This window comes from Alexandromys fortis, unplaced genomic scaffold, assembly GCF_014885135.2.
Source record: "Alexandromys fortis isolate MF-2015 unplaced genomic scaffold, M_Fortis_MF-2015_v1.1 scaffold_70, whole genome shotgun sequence".
NCBI classification, from domain to species: domain Eukaryota; kingdom Metazoa; phylum Chordata; class Mammalia; order Rodentia; family Cricetidae; genus Alexandromys; species Alexandromys fortis.
In genome coordinates, this window is record NW_026067955.1 from 1,110,701 (window position 1) to 1,125,108 (window position 14,408).

Consider the following 14,408-nt stretch of genomic DNA (forward strand, 5'->3'; position numbering starts at 1 on the left):
AAGGGAATTAGGGCTCGGAATATAGTTCAATTGGTAGAGTGTTCACTTAGCATTTACAATGCTGTCCCCAGCACTGCATAAAACGGCATGGTGGCACATGACTGTAATCCCAGCACGAAGGAGGTAGAGCCAAAAGGGATAAGAAGTTCAAAGTCATCCTTGGCTATACGGCATGCTTAAGCCTAGGTTGAGTTCCATGTTAAGAGGAGGAGGAGGAAAAGGAAGGGGTGGAGGGAAAGGAAAAGGAGGAAGAGGAGGAGGGAGTTGAGAATATTGAAGCCACGCTGAAGAATTTGTGTTCATTCTCCCTTACTGAAGTGCTGAATATAGGTGACCTGGAAATAGTGGAGCGTTAAAGCTCAGAGTACCCACCTCAGGACAATTTTAAGGCTGGCACTGCAGTCAGGATAAAAACAGAAGGTCTGAGGAGCTCCAGTTACAGGGAGCTGCTCAGTCAGGCAGCCTGGGCCTGGACTGGCTCTCTCTTTCGGACCTCCAGCTCAGCACTGGCTACTCCTGCCCATGTTGCCTGCAGCCTCCACTAGAGAGCAGAGCCTTTGGCCCTAATCTCATTTGAAGCCATGAAATCACATTTGCAGTGTGTTAATGCAGCATGGGGCTGGCCCAGCTGTCTTGTCTCCTGGCAGAGAGAGGAGCCTAGAAAGCCATCTCTCTGGGAGGGAAGTCTCTTCAGGAACACCAGGAGACAGAAAGCAATTATGTTCTAAGAGGAAGATTAAAATAATATCCGCGCTCGCCACGCTCATCCGAGAGTCTTAGCACCATTCTGCCTGCAATGACTTGCGGCAGGCTTTCTGAGGGGGGGAGGGGGGATGCCATGACTAGGCTCTCATTGCCCCCAGTTTACCACCTCCCCAGGAGTCTCCAAGTCCCCCAGAGAAACCACTATCTCCCAAGCCCCACATCTTTGCCCTGCTGTCCTCTGCCTAGGCTATAGCCTCCAGCCTTGTCTCAGGATCCTAGCTTCCTGAGCTCTTGCTGTGTGCTTCTGTGTGCTTTACAGCTCGTCTGCACTACTGTCAGGATGTCTTTCCCCAGTCCTTATGGCCCGGGAATGGGGCTGCACAGGTGAAGCCCCACAGCTGAAGGCCGGCAAAACTAGAACTTTCATTACCTCCTTTCCTGCTTTACTGACCTGACTCAGAGCAGTCTGCCTCCACATGTATGAGTTCTATGTGCACTGATTCAATTAACCTTGGATTAAAAATACATTAAATGTATATTATTTAATTAAATATATTTTAAAATATATTCAATACCTTTGGGAAAAAAAGAGTTTCTAGGATTGGTATGCTTGGTATACTTGAGGACCGGTTTTGATCTCTGGCTCCTTGAGAACAATACAAAAAAGTTGCATCTGAACTGGATGTATAGACGTTTTGAGTCTCCAAACAACACAGTACAACTCTCTACATTGTACCTGCATTGTATTAGGTAGTATAGGAAATCTAGAGATGAACTAAAGTGTAGAGGAAAAACCAAGTGCAGCTACATACTCCTGTAACCCAAACAATTAGGAGGTGGAGACAGGAGGATCGCAAGGTTGAGGCCAGTCTGGGATGTCTAGTAAGACCTTATCTCTTAATAATAATAATAATAATAATAATAATAATAATAATAATAATGATGGTGATGGTGATGGTGATGATGATAGAAAGATTGTATAGGTTCTAGGCAAACACCATGCCGTTTTATATAAAGAACTTGGGCATCTACAGATGTGGGCTTTTGAGGGGTCCTTGGAACCAATTCTCAGGACACCAAGGGCAACAGTATCATCTTCTCTTATGTTTCTTTAGCCTTCCCAGAGGGAGCCAGTTTGTGTCCCCTCCTGTACCAGATAGCTTTGTAATCTCACTTTGCTGCTCTTGTCTTCCTGAGAGTTCCTAGAGGCCAGACCTGGCTCAGAATCAGGGATCGGCAAAGCCTTCCTCCTGTAGGTGACAGCCTTCAGGGCTGAATCCAGGGGACCTTCCAAATTGTCTATTTTTTGAGGGGTTTAGGAGCTCCTGTCTCCTCCAAGAAGCCTTCCTGGACTGCAGGGAAGCCAGCATGTCACTTGAATTTTACAACTATCTTGTGAGGGAGTCATTGTGGCCCTTCTACAGATGAGGAAACAGTCAGGAAGTGGCGTGACTCGCTAGGAACAGTAGGGGGCAGTGAATCGGAACTCAAGCCTGACTCTAAAGTCTGGCAGTGGCCCTTTGTTGGTGTAAACACACCAACGTTCTTCAGGCAGCATATCATATCGGAGGGCTTACTCACGTGCTGGGATTTTTTTATGCACGTTTCTACTAAGTCTCATTGAGCCAGTTTTAGTGAGCCCCAAGGTTGGTCCTGAACTCTGCACACTTGACAACTCCAACTTCACTCCAGCCATGTTCTCAGACCACTCAGTGCCCCTCACTGTGGGGGCTAGCTGAACTCTGGGTAACCTGTTTTAGCTGCTTTTGGTATGATATATCGTATAGTATCATATAATATCATATCATATATCATATCATGTCATATGATGCCATCAGGAGCAAACTACTTCCTCATGATCCTGTCCCAGGGGCCAAGAAAGTGAAGCATTAGGGCCCCCTTCTAGAGGACTGAGAAAGAGTTGGCAAACTGTGAGTCTGCCTGGGCAGGGGTGTAGCTGGTCATCCCCTCACCCCTATGCTGGTCCTGACTGCTAGAGCAGAAAGTCTGGAACACGCTGTGGAGAGCTGGATTCCAGCTTGGCCTTTGCTGCTGACTCTGCAGGACCTTGCCTCCTCCAGGGCTTAGCTCCCCTCTACAGAAAGCGAATGCTGTCAAGGCCACTCTGCCCACTTTCTAAGACCAAAGTGATGCGCTAAGGCAAGGGTTCTCAACCTATGGGTCGCAACCCTTTGGATTGAATACTTTGATGGGGGTCGCATACCAGATATCCTGCAGGTCAGATATTCACATTATAATTCATAACAGTAGCAAAATTGTAGTTATGAAGTAGCAACAAAATAATTTTATGGTTGGGGTCACCTACTACATGAAGAACTGTATTAAAAGGTCACAGCATGAGGAAGGTTGAGAACCATTGCTCTAATGGGCTTGGTGGATCCCAGTGAGGTATGAGTTCTGTCTTTGTCAGTTTGTCTCAGAGTAGCCTCCAAGACAGAAATCCCAGAGCCCATGGAGATGCCGCCTCCTCTTCATCCCCTTAACATCCCTGTAGTTCTCTGTTTCCTGATTTCTCCCTATCGGCTAATCCCCTGCCCAGATCCATATCCTGCCTCTTTTTCTGAACTTTCAATTAGAACCCTCTCTCTTCTGCCCCATCTGTCCTTGAGGCAAGGCTCAACCATCTCCCTGAAGTCTGTAAGGAGGGCTTTCCACCGTGCAAGACACACACCTTCCTCATCGACAGGTACCACAGTACCCATTGTTCGGTGAGGATTACGAGGCCCAAGGAGGTCAGTGGTCCTCCTTCCGAGTTATAAGTTAGTCTGCTCCTTGGGAGAAGGAAAGAATGAATGGATGGATGGGTGGATGGATGGATGGATGGATAGATGGATAGATGGATGGGTGAATGAATGAATACCTCTTTATGTCAAATGAGTTTGGATCACAGTAAACCAAGGCAGGCTGTAGAAGCCAAATGGAGGAGGGGCACCCATATGCATGCTCCATTTATTCTGGAAAAGGACTGTTCTCTGCTGGCCTGGGCCTCTACTGACCCTGAGACTTTGCAAACCCCACCCAGGCTGAGGGTGGCAATGCTGACCCCTGCCTGAGAGGCCAACCCTCACTGAGGCCAACCCTCACTGAGTCCAACGCAACCAGGCTATGAGCTTTCCTTGTTGCCTGCCCCCATCTCTGTCAGAGTCGTATTAAATACTAATTTCACATAGCGCTCTAATCTCACCTCATACATCACACATGTCATGCCCCCAAGTCTCTTAGTCACTGGGGAGGGATTGTGCTTGGGGGATTTGTACAGAGATGAGGCTTTCCATGTGTGAGCTTCTTGTAAACTTGTCTCTGTGAGAGATGAGGTGTGTTTTTGCATACATGTAAACACTACGTGCATGTATGTGTGTTCCTGTGAGCCTAAACATCTGTGAAGATGACTGGGGGAGATGAGAGGCGGGCCAACACTTCCCTAGGAGTTCAGAAGCAGGTACCCCCTTCCTCTCACTCTCCCCCAAATCCTCTCTCTCTCTCTCTCTCTCTCTCTCTCTCTCTCTCTCTCTGGCATCCAGGAGGTGTGAGTCAGCACCAGTCCTTGCTGGTGGGAGAGGGGAGAGGCTGCGAGGAGGCGGGCCAGCAGGGCCATCTGCTCAGCTCTGTTCCCTCACAACAATCTGCTAAGGGAGCTAGTTCCCAGACTAGCACCCAGACTGGCCCTCCCCACCCTGCAGTCTTGTTTCTGACCCAGGAATTGTGAGACGCACAAGTCCATAGCACCCCTCTTTGGGGAGATTGACCTGGCTAGAAGGAGTTACCTTGTTTTCTGGGTGTGGAAATGGAAGCCTGTACTATCTGCCTTGTTCAACCCAGATTTCCCCGCGAGATCCTTAGTGGAATAGCAAGTCTTCATTAAACCGCCTCTGTGGGGCATACTGGATTTGTATGCTGCTTCAGTATCACAGCTTCCCAGCAATAGCAGACACAGGAGTTGTTCGCACCCATTTCACAGGTGGGGAAGTGGAGGCTGAGAAAGTCCTGTAACTTGTACAAGGTCAAGACGCTGCTAGATAAACCAGGTCATCCTGACCCATGTGCCTTCCTGTCATGGAAAACTGACTGCTCTGTCTACTCACCTGATAGATGGGGGCCTCCAATGCAGGACTCTAGGCCTACAGAGACAGCTTGATGATCAGGCAGGGTGGAGGCAGAGGCACAGGCTTGTGTGGGGACATAAATACAGGGACCCCTACAAGTGATGTCTCATCCGGGATAACCACTCTGGGTGGGACCCCTGGGTCCTCCCTAGAGGATTCTTTGAATAGGAAGTATTTCATTGCAGGTGGCCAACAGGCCGTTATGGGAAGTCAGCCTCTGGCTCCTCCCCTTGTTTGTGTGTGTGTGTTGGGGGAGGGATTGGAGGTGCTTTTTCTGCCCCATCCTCCCCAGGGCCAGGACTGGCTACTCTGCTCCTCTGCCAGCCACAGCTCACTACCATAGTGACAGGCTACACCCCTCCCTGTGTGGGTGACAGCACTCTCTGAGCACGCCTTGACAGTGTCTTTGTTCCTCGGAAATAAAAGAAAATCGAGCTACAAAGGGAAACCTCAGGTAGCTTTTAGCAGGTCTCAGCTGCCTGGGGCAGAGTGTGTTTAAGCTGGAGGCACTTGTCACGGGAGCTGGAGGGGAGCGCCTCAGACCCCGCCCAGTCCCTACGTTGTAAGACGGGTGGGAGGGTGGAAGTCCCACGATCACGTTTACTTAAGAAAAAAGCTCTTTCAAATAATGCAGAGGAGAAAAAAAATCAATGAAAATTGATAGAGAATGTAAAACAGGGTTTCGTGTGTGTGTGTGTGTGTGTGTGTGTGTGAGAGAGAGAGAGAGAGAGAGAGAGAGAGAGAGAGAGAGAGAGAGAGAGAGAGAGAGAGAGAGAGAGAGAGAGAGAGAGAGAGAGAGAGAGAGGCATTTGTCAGGACCAGGACCAAAACTGACCTGCTTGGGGCCCCAGGCCCAAGAAGGTGGGGGCTGGGAGTCAATCCCTGGCACGTGCCTGCCGAAGGACGCTGGTGATTGAGGGGGGAGGGGTGGCAGCTGAGTCTCTAACTCGAGTTAAGAGAGAGATTAATATATTCAATCTGCTCCAGGGTAATTGAGGGAACAATTGGAGTGTTTTTCTAAAGCCCATAAAACTGCCTCATTTGCAAGGAAGAGCCGCCTTGCTGCAGCCGCAGATTTGATGGAGGCAGAAGAGGCAGAGAAAGGGCCGACTTTGGGATCCTAGTCCAGGGCAGCCGCATCAGCCAGGCAAGGGACTGGCAGTCCAGTTCTAACCTGCTCTCTCCTGCTGGACCTCCTCTTGCTCTTTTTGTAGTCTCAGCATTGTTTTCCCAAACCTGTGAAATGGGCCACAGCTCTCCTCTCTGAAGCTTTGAAGGACGAGGAAAGTGGGCTGGCACTGAGGGACAGGACAGGGGCGCGAACAAGGAGGTGCAAACAAGGAGGTGCCCAGGTCTCCCTCGCCACCCTTCCAGGCCAGCCCCCATGAGAGTGAATGGGCAGAAAAGAGTGGAGTTAATGAAATCCACATCGCGTGCCTCTCCCGCTTGAACCACTCCAGTCTCCAGGGCAATGGGAAAAGCACAGGCAATAGCCAGCAATAAAAGGCATAATGAATTTAAAAGCGGCTCGGAGAGGGAGAGCGAAGACTGGCAGGGCTCTGGCCTGAAGCTGAAGGGTTCCTGGGGTAGCAAAAGTGTTGGCCTGCAGCTCTAAGCCAGAATCAGGACTAGGAACAAGCAGGCTGAATGGGGGAGGGGGCGAGGAGAGGGAGGGAACAAAGGGAAAGGAAAGGCGGCCGCACCTAGGTGTGGGGACAGAGGGTAGAGGTGAGGTTAGGCAAGCCACTCCGCTGGCTGCTCGGTTCTCCTCCACTTCCCCTTAACAAAAGCCCCCAGCTTGTTAGAGCTGGAGCCACGGTCAGAATCCACAGGCTTACCACCAGGTGTTTAGCATTTGGTGATTGCTTTATTAGTTTTCTTCTTCCTTTCTCTGTTCCTCCGGGGCAAATATAATAATAATAATAAAATAAAAAGGTGTTTTAAATGGAAGAAATAAAAAAAAAATTGAAAGCGTCTTTTAAAAGTCTCCCGGGAAACAGAATCATTCCCACGGAACAAAACTGCGATTGTCTGGGAGCCGCAACTGCGGTGAGGGCCTCCACCACACCCTCCTCCCTCTTCCTCGGGAACCACAGGGCCTTGCAGGAGGAAATTGAGGTTTTCAATGGCAGGCATCCCCAAGGTGGCCTCCAGAGCTACTAGCAAGGAATTAAACTCATGTTTCCAGGAACTCCATCCCTGGGAATCTCCCGCTCTAAGTGTCCCTCTTCAACAGCCCTGCCTGTGGGAAGATGTCCCTGAACTTTCAGGATGTGATGGCCTTTGAGGGAAGGGAAGTCCTTTTCCTTTTCTACCCTCTGAGAAGCATAATTTTGGGGAGTTGGTTGAGCTCAGACTTGCCTGCACTTTCTACCTCCCCCCCTCCCCCAGAGTCTCCAGTACCTAGCCTGTGTAGGCCACCTACCTCCTTTCTGAGCACTGCCCCAGTAATAGTACCAGGTGTAGTACTAGGTGTGGGCAGGCATCTAAGGATGCCCCTGTGTCCGGGAAGGGTGACAGCCTGTGGCTGCAGGGAACCTGAGGTAGCTTCTGCCTGTGTGCTCCTAGGGTCCTTCTTTGTGAGTTAGGACAGCCCCGAGGGACCTCCATCCTGAGTCTCTGACTGTCCCCGTTAGAAATATTCATGGGAACAGCTCCTGCTAACCGCCCCCACCTCCGGGAAAATATTAGCTCAGAGCAACTGTATTTGGTGCAGCCTGTTAGAACCAAGCCCTGGTGCACCGTGGCCAGGATGCAAAAGGATTCAGACTCAGTCAGCAGACATTCACACTGAGCTCTGGTCTTGTTCACACGCGGAGTCCTGCCTGTCACTGCAACCCAGTCACACGTCAGCCTGCCCTTAGCCCCATTGTTCTATTGCCCCCTCCCCATGACTTTCGTCTGTTGTGTCTTGGGAAAAATGGCACACGCTATGTAAAGAAAAACACACACACACACACACTCATAAAAGTAGAGTTCTAAATTAAATAGATTGTTGAGACACCTGGTCCCAACAGGGCTGAGAATAGTTTGGAAGCAATGACATCCATGCTGGGAAATCCTGGAGGAAATGGTTTTGAACTGAAGCTTCTGTTCCTGGACCTGAACTGAATTTTGTTGAAGTTGCTCTGGAGCCCCCAAATGAAATTCTCTGTTGCCCCTTCTATTTCTCCTTCTATTTCGCCCGTGTCTCTCCAGTTCCCTGGACTGTCAACCAGAAAGCCAAGGGAAGCCTCCCTCTCCCTGGTAAAGTCCCCCCTTCCTTAAGCAATCCTCTTATCTGGCATCCTTGCCCCTCTTCACAGGGCAGGGAGGCAGCACGACCATAAGGATCCCTATGGTTCTAGCCCACGGGTCCAAAGAAATACTGAGCCCCTCTGGCCACCAAGTGACGACAGGGACAGAAGCCTGCCTTCCGTAGCCTGGGCTGCTGGGCCAAGTCTGTCTAAGTACAAGCCTGTATCGTTCATGAGGAACCCTCCATTGTCTGTGGGCTCCGGCACTGTCATCAGGGCTGTGATTGCTGACCCCCCCACCCCCACCTAAGGGGAGCGATTTTCCTCTCCCTTGAAAGCTATTTTCTTGTCTTGGTAGAAGCAGACATCTGACACTTTAAGAGGGAGTGTGGTGCAGAGATGATGGCTTTAAATAACAGAAATTAGAGCTGCCGAGGTCGAGGCAGCCATCTAGCCAGCCCTTCCCCCCCAAGTAGTCCCAACCTCTTTCACCCCCATTTCACAGCATAGCCTGAATGCCCTGTCCTAGCAGCTCAGGCTGTCCAGGACAAAGAGCAGGGACAGCTTGTTTCAGGGTTCTGAGCCTCCTCCCTAGATAATAGCCGTAGACAGAGGGGCAGGGCCCCAGGCCCTGGACACAGGAAGCTTTCAGACTCACCTCGGCTACCCATCTCATTTCTCAATGGAACAGAATGGAGCTGAGCACAGACAGGGTCGGGAAGGTCTGTTAATTGATTCAGAAATGAATGGACAGAAATTAGAGTGGGCCATGTTAGTAGGCCAGGGAGGCCTGGGCAAGAGCAGCTGTTCCTGGGTCCCTGTCACATGCTTCCTGCTTATTTTACCTAAACTCCCCTCTTTACAGACCCCCTTCCTGCGTCCTCCTTTTTGCCTTCAGAATTGAATACTCACCTCTGCTCTCTGAGTTTCAGTTCCTCCCACATCTTCCCCCACTGGGCTTTTCCACAACACAGTCTACCTCCTGGGCCTCCTGGGCCTACTCAGTGCCAGCCTAGATTGTGCACAAGAGAGAGAGGGGGGCAAGACAGGGAAAGAGATACACATAGAGGCAGAGACAGACAGACACACAGACGGAGGGAGAGAGAGCAGGAGGACTATGCCTTTGGAGTATCTTCAGTTAGTCCCTCTGCCAGCTGAGCCATCCCCTTCTCTTTGCTAGCTTATCCTGGAACCTTCTCCCCTAAGCCTCAAATTGCCACCCCTACACCTCACCCACCTTGTGTGGATCCAACACAGCCAAATATGGGATGGAGGAGTAAATAGATAAACGAGGAGAAGGAACAGACTCTCCCAAAGGACACACCTGAGAACTCCTTTCCTGGCCCTACACTTCCTCTTCAGAGCGTCCTGCCAGCCTTGAGCACCATGAGCGGGCCACACCCATATTGTAGCCAACCATATTGTATCTAGTGACACTCTGTGCTCAGGGGCTGACCTAGCCATGGATGCCACATGCTACTGCATTCCGAGATTCCCAATAGATGTTGAAATTTAGTGGAATCTAGAATCCTGGGTGTGTTTTCTCCACCTGTGAAATGAACCACTGCTTGCTTGCTCTGTGGATTCTCTACTGGGCATGACACCTGGATGCAGAACTTGGCCACAGTGGGAGACCTTCCACAAAAGGGCTAGCACCCCTCGCCTGAGCCTGATGCCGCCAGGGTCCTTGTTCCCAGCTAAGCCCTTCCTGGTCACTATTGGAGTTGGATGAGCCTTATCACTCACGACCTCCCTGGAAGTCTGCTGAGGATGTAGGAGATTGAAGTCGGGGACTGTATGGCTGTAGACAGCTGTGTCCTGAGCAGGTACCCAGGTGTACCCACCTGTAGTTCTGGCTGGCTGGGCTCCACAAGGTGGCTTGAGACAGAGGACCTAGGGGCTCGGTGCGCGTGGAAGGCGACACTGTAGGTCAGGCCTCCACAGTGGCGGGCTGTGGGGTCCTCACTGGCTCGGAGAAGAGGCAGGTTGCCACAGTAGCGGTACAGGTCCTCGTGCTCCTGGGCTGTGAGGTTCATTCGGGGCTCATCTGGTCGTGGGTAGATTGGGAAGATAGCCTCACCCACCCTCCGGGCCACCTGTCCTGAGGGTCCATCCAGCCTCAGTGCCTCTACACGCAGATGTGTGTCATTCTGCCCATCATTCTTGCAGAATCCTGGGTGGAGAACATGGGGTCGGATATGGTCTCCAGGGTCTCCGTCCTTCTACCAGGGAGGAAGAAGGACATCCAGGGCCCTGGGGCAAATTATGAGCCGAACCCAAGTGTGCTTGGCTAAGATTTCTCTTGTGGGCAGCCCCTCTCAGGCTTCGCCCAAGGCTCCTTCCCTTTTCCCATGCCTCATGTGAGCCCACCAGAGTGAGGAAGGAAAGGCTTACACCTATGGGAACCATTCTGGGTCCTGACACCACTCTGGACCAGGGAAGAGTTTGGCCAGTGCCTGATTTCTAGCCAACCATAGTCTTCTACTTCCACCAAAAAGCCTGCCTGGGTAGCTCTCATTCTAAGCCTGGATTTTCTAAATCACTTAGCCATTTTTTGACTTAAGATTTTTGCCTCTTTGCACCCAGTCTGGAAGGCCCCAGAAGGCAAGACCAGGGTCTCCTATCCATCCATGTCTGTCCATTCTCCATTCCTATAACCAGCGGGTGCTTAGGGGACTTCTAGCATTATTCCATATAATGTTCACTGCTTACGACTGGCTCTAAACATGCTTTGGGCTTGCCTCTCTCGAATTCATACATCCCCTTTAGTTCTTCTTCACCCCTGCCCCCTGTGAGAACAGTGTCAGCACCCCCATGTTACAATGAAGGAAGCAGGGACTTGTACAGGGCCAGCATTTGTCCAAGGTCACACAGTCACATAGGCAGAGCTTGGATGTCTGTCTAGAACTCTGCCCATGGCTCTCCCAGTTCCCTTTGATTTCCCAGGGCTCTGACGAGGTCTAGGGCAGAAGTCCCAAGGACCCTCCTTCCCCCCAACCCCGACTCCTCTTTGTACCTTTGGGCAAAGTAAAGACAAATTTGTTCCTGGTGAAGGTAAGGCTCTGCTCAGGATCCTGCTGCTCAATGACCTCAGTGACAGCAGAGCAGGCTGGGACGGGGTCCCCATCATTGACTCGCAACTGCACTCCAGCCCCGGAGCCTGCCTGCAGTGGATTCTCAGCTGACAGCCTCAGGGCATATCTGCCCTCCTCATTAAATCCCACACTCAAGACCTCAAACTCCAGGTCCAGTGTCATCTCTTCTGCCTTTAGCCTTGGGCTCAGCAGGGATGCAGGCAGATGGCGATCAGAACCTCTGAAGGCCATGGCTTCTCCAGGCCGAGCTCTGTCCTCTCCTGCTCACAGTTCCATCCCAGTCTGGAGCAGACAGATTGGACATTTGGGGCCACACCTCACCCTTCTCTGTTTGTTTGAGAAGGATCCAGGCAACAAGCCAGGAAACCGAGTCTGAACTGGGGAACAAAAGTAGCAATTCATTCTTCCTATTTAGTGTTTGATCTTCCAGCAAATATTTATTGAGAGCCTACTGTATGTGAGGTGCTGTTTTCGGCATTTTGAACATAGCAGCAAACCAAACACACATTCCTGACCCCCTCCCCCTGAAACCTGTCTTCTAGTGAAGGCAGTAGGTAGAGAAGACAAAGATAAACATGAATTATGGAAACAAATCACTAGCTCAGCCAGTTAATTACTTGCTGTACATGCATGGGAACCTAGGTTTGATTCCCAGAACCCATGTAAGCTGGGAATGGAGGCTCATGTTTATCATCTCAGCGCTGGGAAGGCCTAGTTAGGTAGATTCCTGGAGCCGGCCTGTCACTCTAGAAGAATCAGTGAGCTCCTGTCTCAAAAAAGTAAAAGGTTCCTGAGGAATAATGCCCAAGGTTTATGGCTGGCTTCTACATGTGTGCCTGTATGTACATGTGTGCTCATAAACATATACACTCTTACACCTATACACATAGTCTATGTACAAATGTACGCCTGCATGCGTGTGCGCACACGCACACACACACAAAACCTCAAGTTCTTAAGTATGCAAAGAGATGATATTTTCTATGCAGTCTATAAAACATGAGGGGCACGCGGTAGTCAGAACTTTCTATTTCTCGGGTGTCTATTTCAGTGGACTGGGAGAGGCCTCCAGGGCAGGGAAATGTGTCTATCAGTATATGTTTCTGCAGCCAGCTTACTTAATCAAGACACACAGCTTCACTTTATAGAGAGAACTCGGTCTCTCACACCTAGGTAGTCAGTCAGGGATCTCTTCTCCCTGGTCCTGGGTTTAATTGCAGCCAGAGGATCCTAGACACTCCTCAATAAAAACTAAGTTTACTGTCATCATACCACTGTCACCATGACCATTACCCTCACCACCACCATCATCACCACAACTATTACCACTATCATCACCACAACCATCAGCACCACCACCACAACCATCACCACTACCATCCTCACCACCACCATCCTCACCACCATCATCACCACCACCACAGCCATCACTATCAACAAAACCATTATCACCACCACAGTCATTATATTATTATTGGATTAATATTGAATAATTATATAATTATAAAATATTGTTGAGCCGGGCGACGGTGGCGCACGCCTTTAATCCCAGCACTCGGGAGGCAGAGGCAGGCGGATCTCTGTGAGTTCGAGACCAGCCTGGTCTACAAGAGCTAGTTCCAGGACAGGCTCCAAAACCACAGAGAAACCCTGTCTCGAAAAAAAATCAAAAAAAAAAAATATTGTTGGATTCTCATTATACAATAATATCAGTATCACTACCATTAGCCATACTTTCTACTGAGCAGTTTCTGGGCATTAGACATTCTTGTGGATCTATAAGGCAACACAACTATTTCCTGTTTTCTAGATGGAGAATATGAGACTGAAAGAATGTCCAGACACTTGAGAATTGAGGTCTGGACCCAAGAAGTGCAGTCTAGCTACATATGTGATGCCTCTCCTGGGGAAATTCAGTCGCCTGAAGCTACAGAAGGACAGTTTTGAGTCTGTAGGGCATGTTTATGATGAGCACGGTTTACATTCACAGCGGTTCACCTGCAGTTAGCCATGTCAGCTGACGTCATTTCCTGAAGGAAAGACACTGTTCTGAAGACGGCTGTAGGCAAGTGCAGCTAAGGGTCCCAGCAGCTGTGGGCTTCCTTTACAACTGTCCCCAAGGTGACACTAAGGGAGAGCTCCAGTGACCTAGCGTGTAGGCTGCATTCAGTAGATCCCTTCTCTCTGGATGTTGGTGCCCCTTCTGTGTGACGGGCAGCAGCGGGGTAGGTGAGCCATCCTGTAGCTCTAACAGTTGGGAACTCTGTCAGTCACACAGGGAAAATGGCACAGAACGGCTGTTGGGGGAGATGGTGGGTGGCGGAGGCTGCCTGAGAATCCTCATGCGGCCAGTTACAGACTGGAGGCTGAACTTGTCTCTGCCAGGCCTGTCCTGAAACGAAATGGTTTGGTACAAACAGCTCTCTTCCCTCGCATGTCTGAAGGCACTCCCAGCGTCGTCAAAGATGAGAGGACATCTTGCCTGCCCCAAGACTCTGTGACCTCAGCACACTGCCCCCTGCCCCCTGCTCCAACAGACAGGGCTTGTGTGCGCAATTGTGTCTCTTTCTAGTCAGTTCTCCCAGTCCCTTCAGCACTGCCATCCTCCCTGCTGCCCCCTCCATCTGTTCACACAGCCTCTGGGGTGGCTTGTTGGCTTCCGCGTGAATTTAGGACCCTCCACTGTCTGGCATCCCTTCTTTTCCAAGTATCCCCTTCCCACTCTGCCTCCAGGGTAGGCTCACTCGTGTGTGTGTGTGTGTGTGTGTGTGTGTGTGTGTGTGTGCCAGCGTGTGCGCGCATGTACTTCAAACAAACATACAGAAACTAGGTTGACAGGATGGCTCAGTGGGCAAAAGGCACTGGCTGCCAAAATGACAATTTGAGTTTGATCCCTGAGACCTACATGGTGGAAGAGAAACAACTCCCAAAAAACTGTCCTCTGACTTCCACATGAGCTCTGTGGAACAAACGTTCACTCACACACACAATAAATAGACAGACAAGCAGATGAAATAAAAATTTTTTAAAGTAAATAACAGTAAAAGTCAAGGATCTGGGGATGTAAGCCCAGTTACTAGGATTCTTGCCTGGCACACACCAAAGCCTTAGGTTTGATTTCAGCATCACATAAAGATGAATGTAATACAAGAGGTAGAGGGATGCAGGTGGTCTAGGTGCTAGCCTTTAATTCCAGCTCTCAGGAGGCAGAGGCAGATGAATCTGAGTTCGAAGTCAGCCTTGTCTAC

General features: G+C 50.3%; 2 protein-coding genes across 2 annotated transcripts in view; one reads left to right on the forward strand and one right to left on the reverse strand.

Moving 5' to 3' along the window:
* Positions 1-11,407, reverse strand: part of Ccdc33 (coiled-coil domain containing 33) — a 100,896-nt gene extending 89,489 nt beyond the window's left edge. Inside the window, exons 1-2 of the mRNA XM_050151813.1 lie at positions 11,082-11,407; positions 9,910-10,238 (exon numbers count right to left, since the gene is read on the reverse strand). Coding sequence (XP_050007770.1) covers positions 9,910-10,238; positions 11,082-11,391 — 639 coding nt within the window. The 5' untranslated portion in view covers positions 11,392-11,407. The remainder of the gene's footprint in view (positions 1-9,909; positions 10,239-11,081) is intronic.
* Positions 1-14,408, forward strand: part of Stra6 (signaling receptor and transporter of retinol STRA6) — an 82,376-nt gene that overhangs the window by 36,400 nt on the left and 31,568 nt on the right. The gene's annotated exons all lie outside the window — the stretch shown is intronic.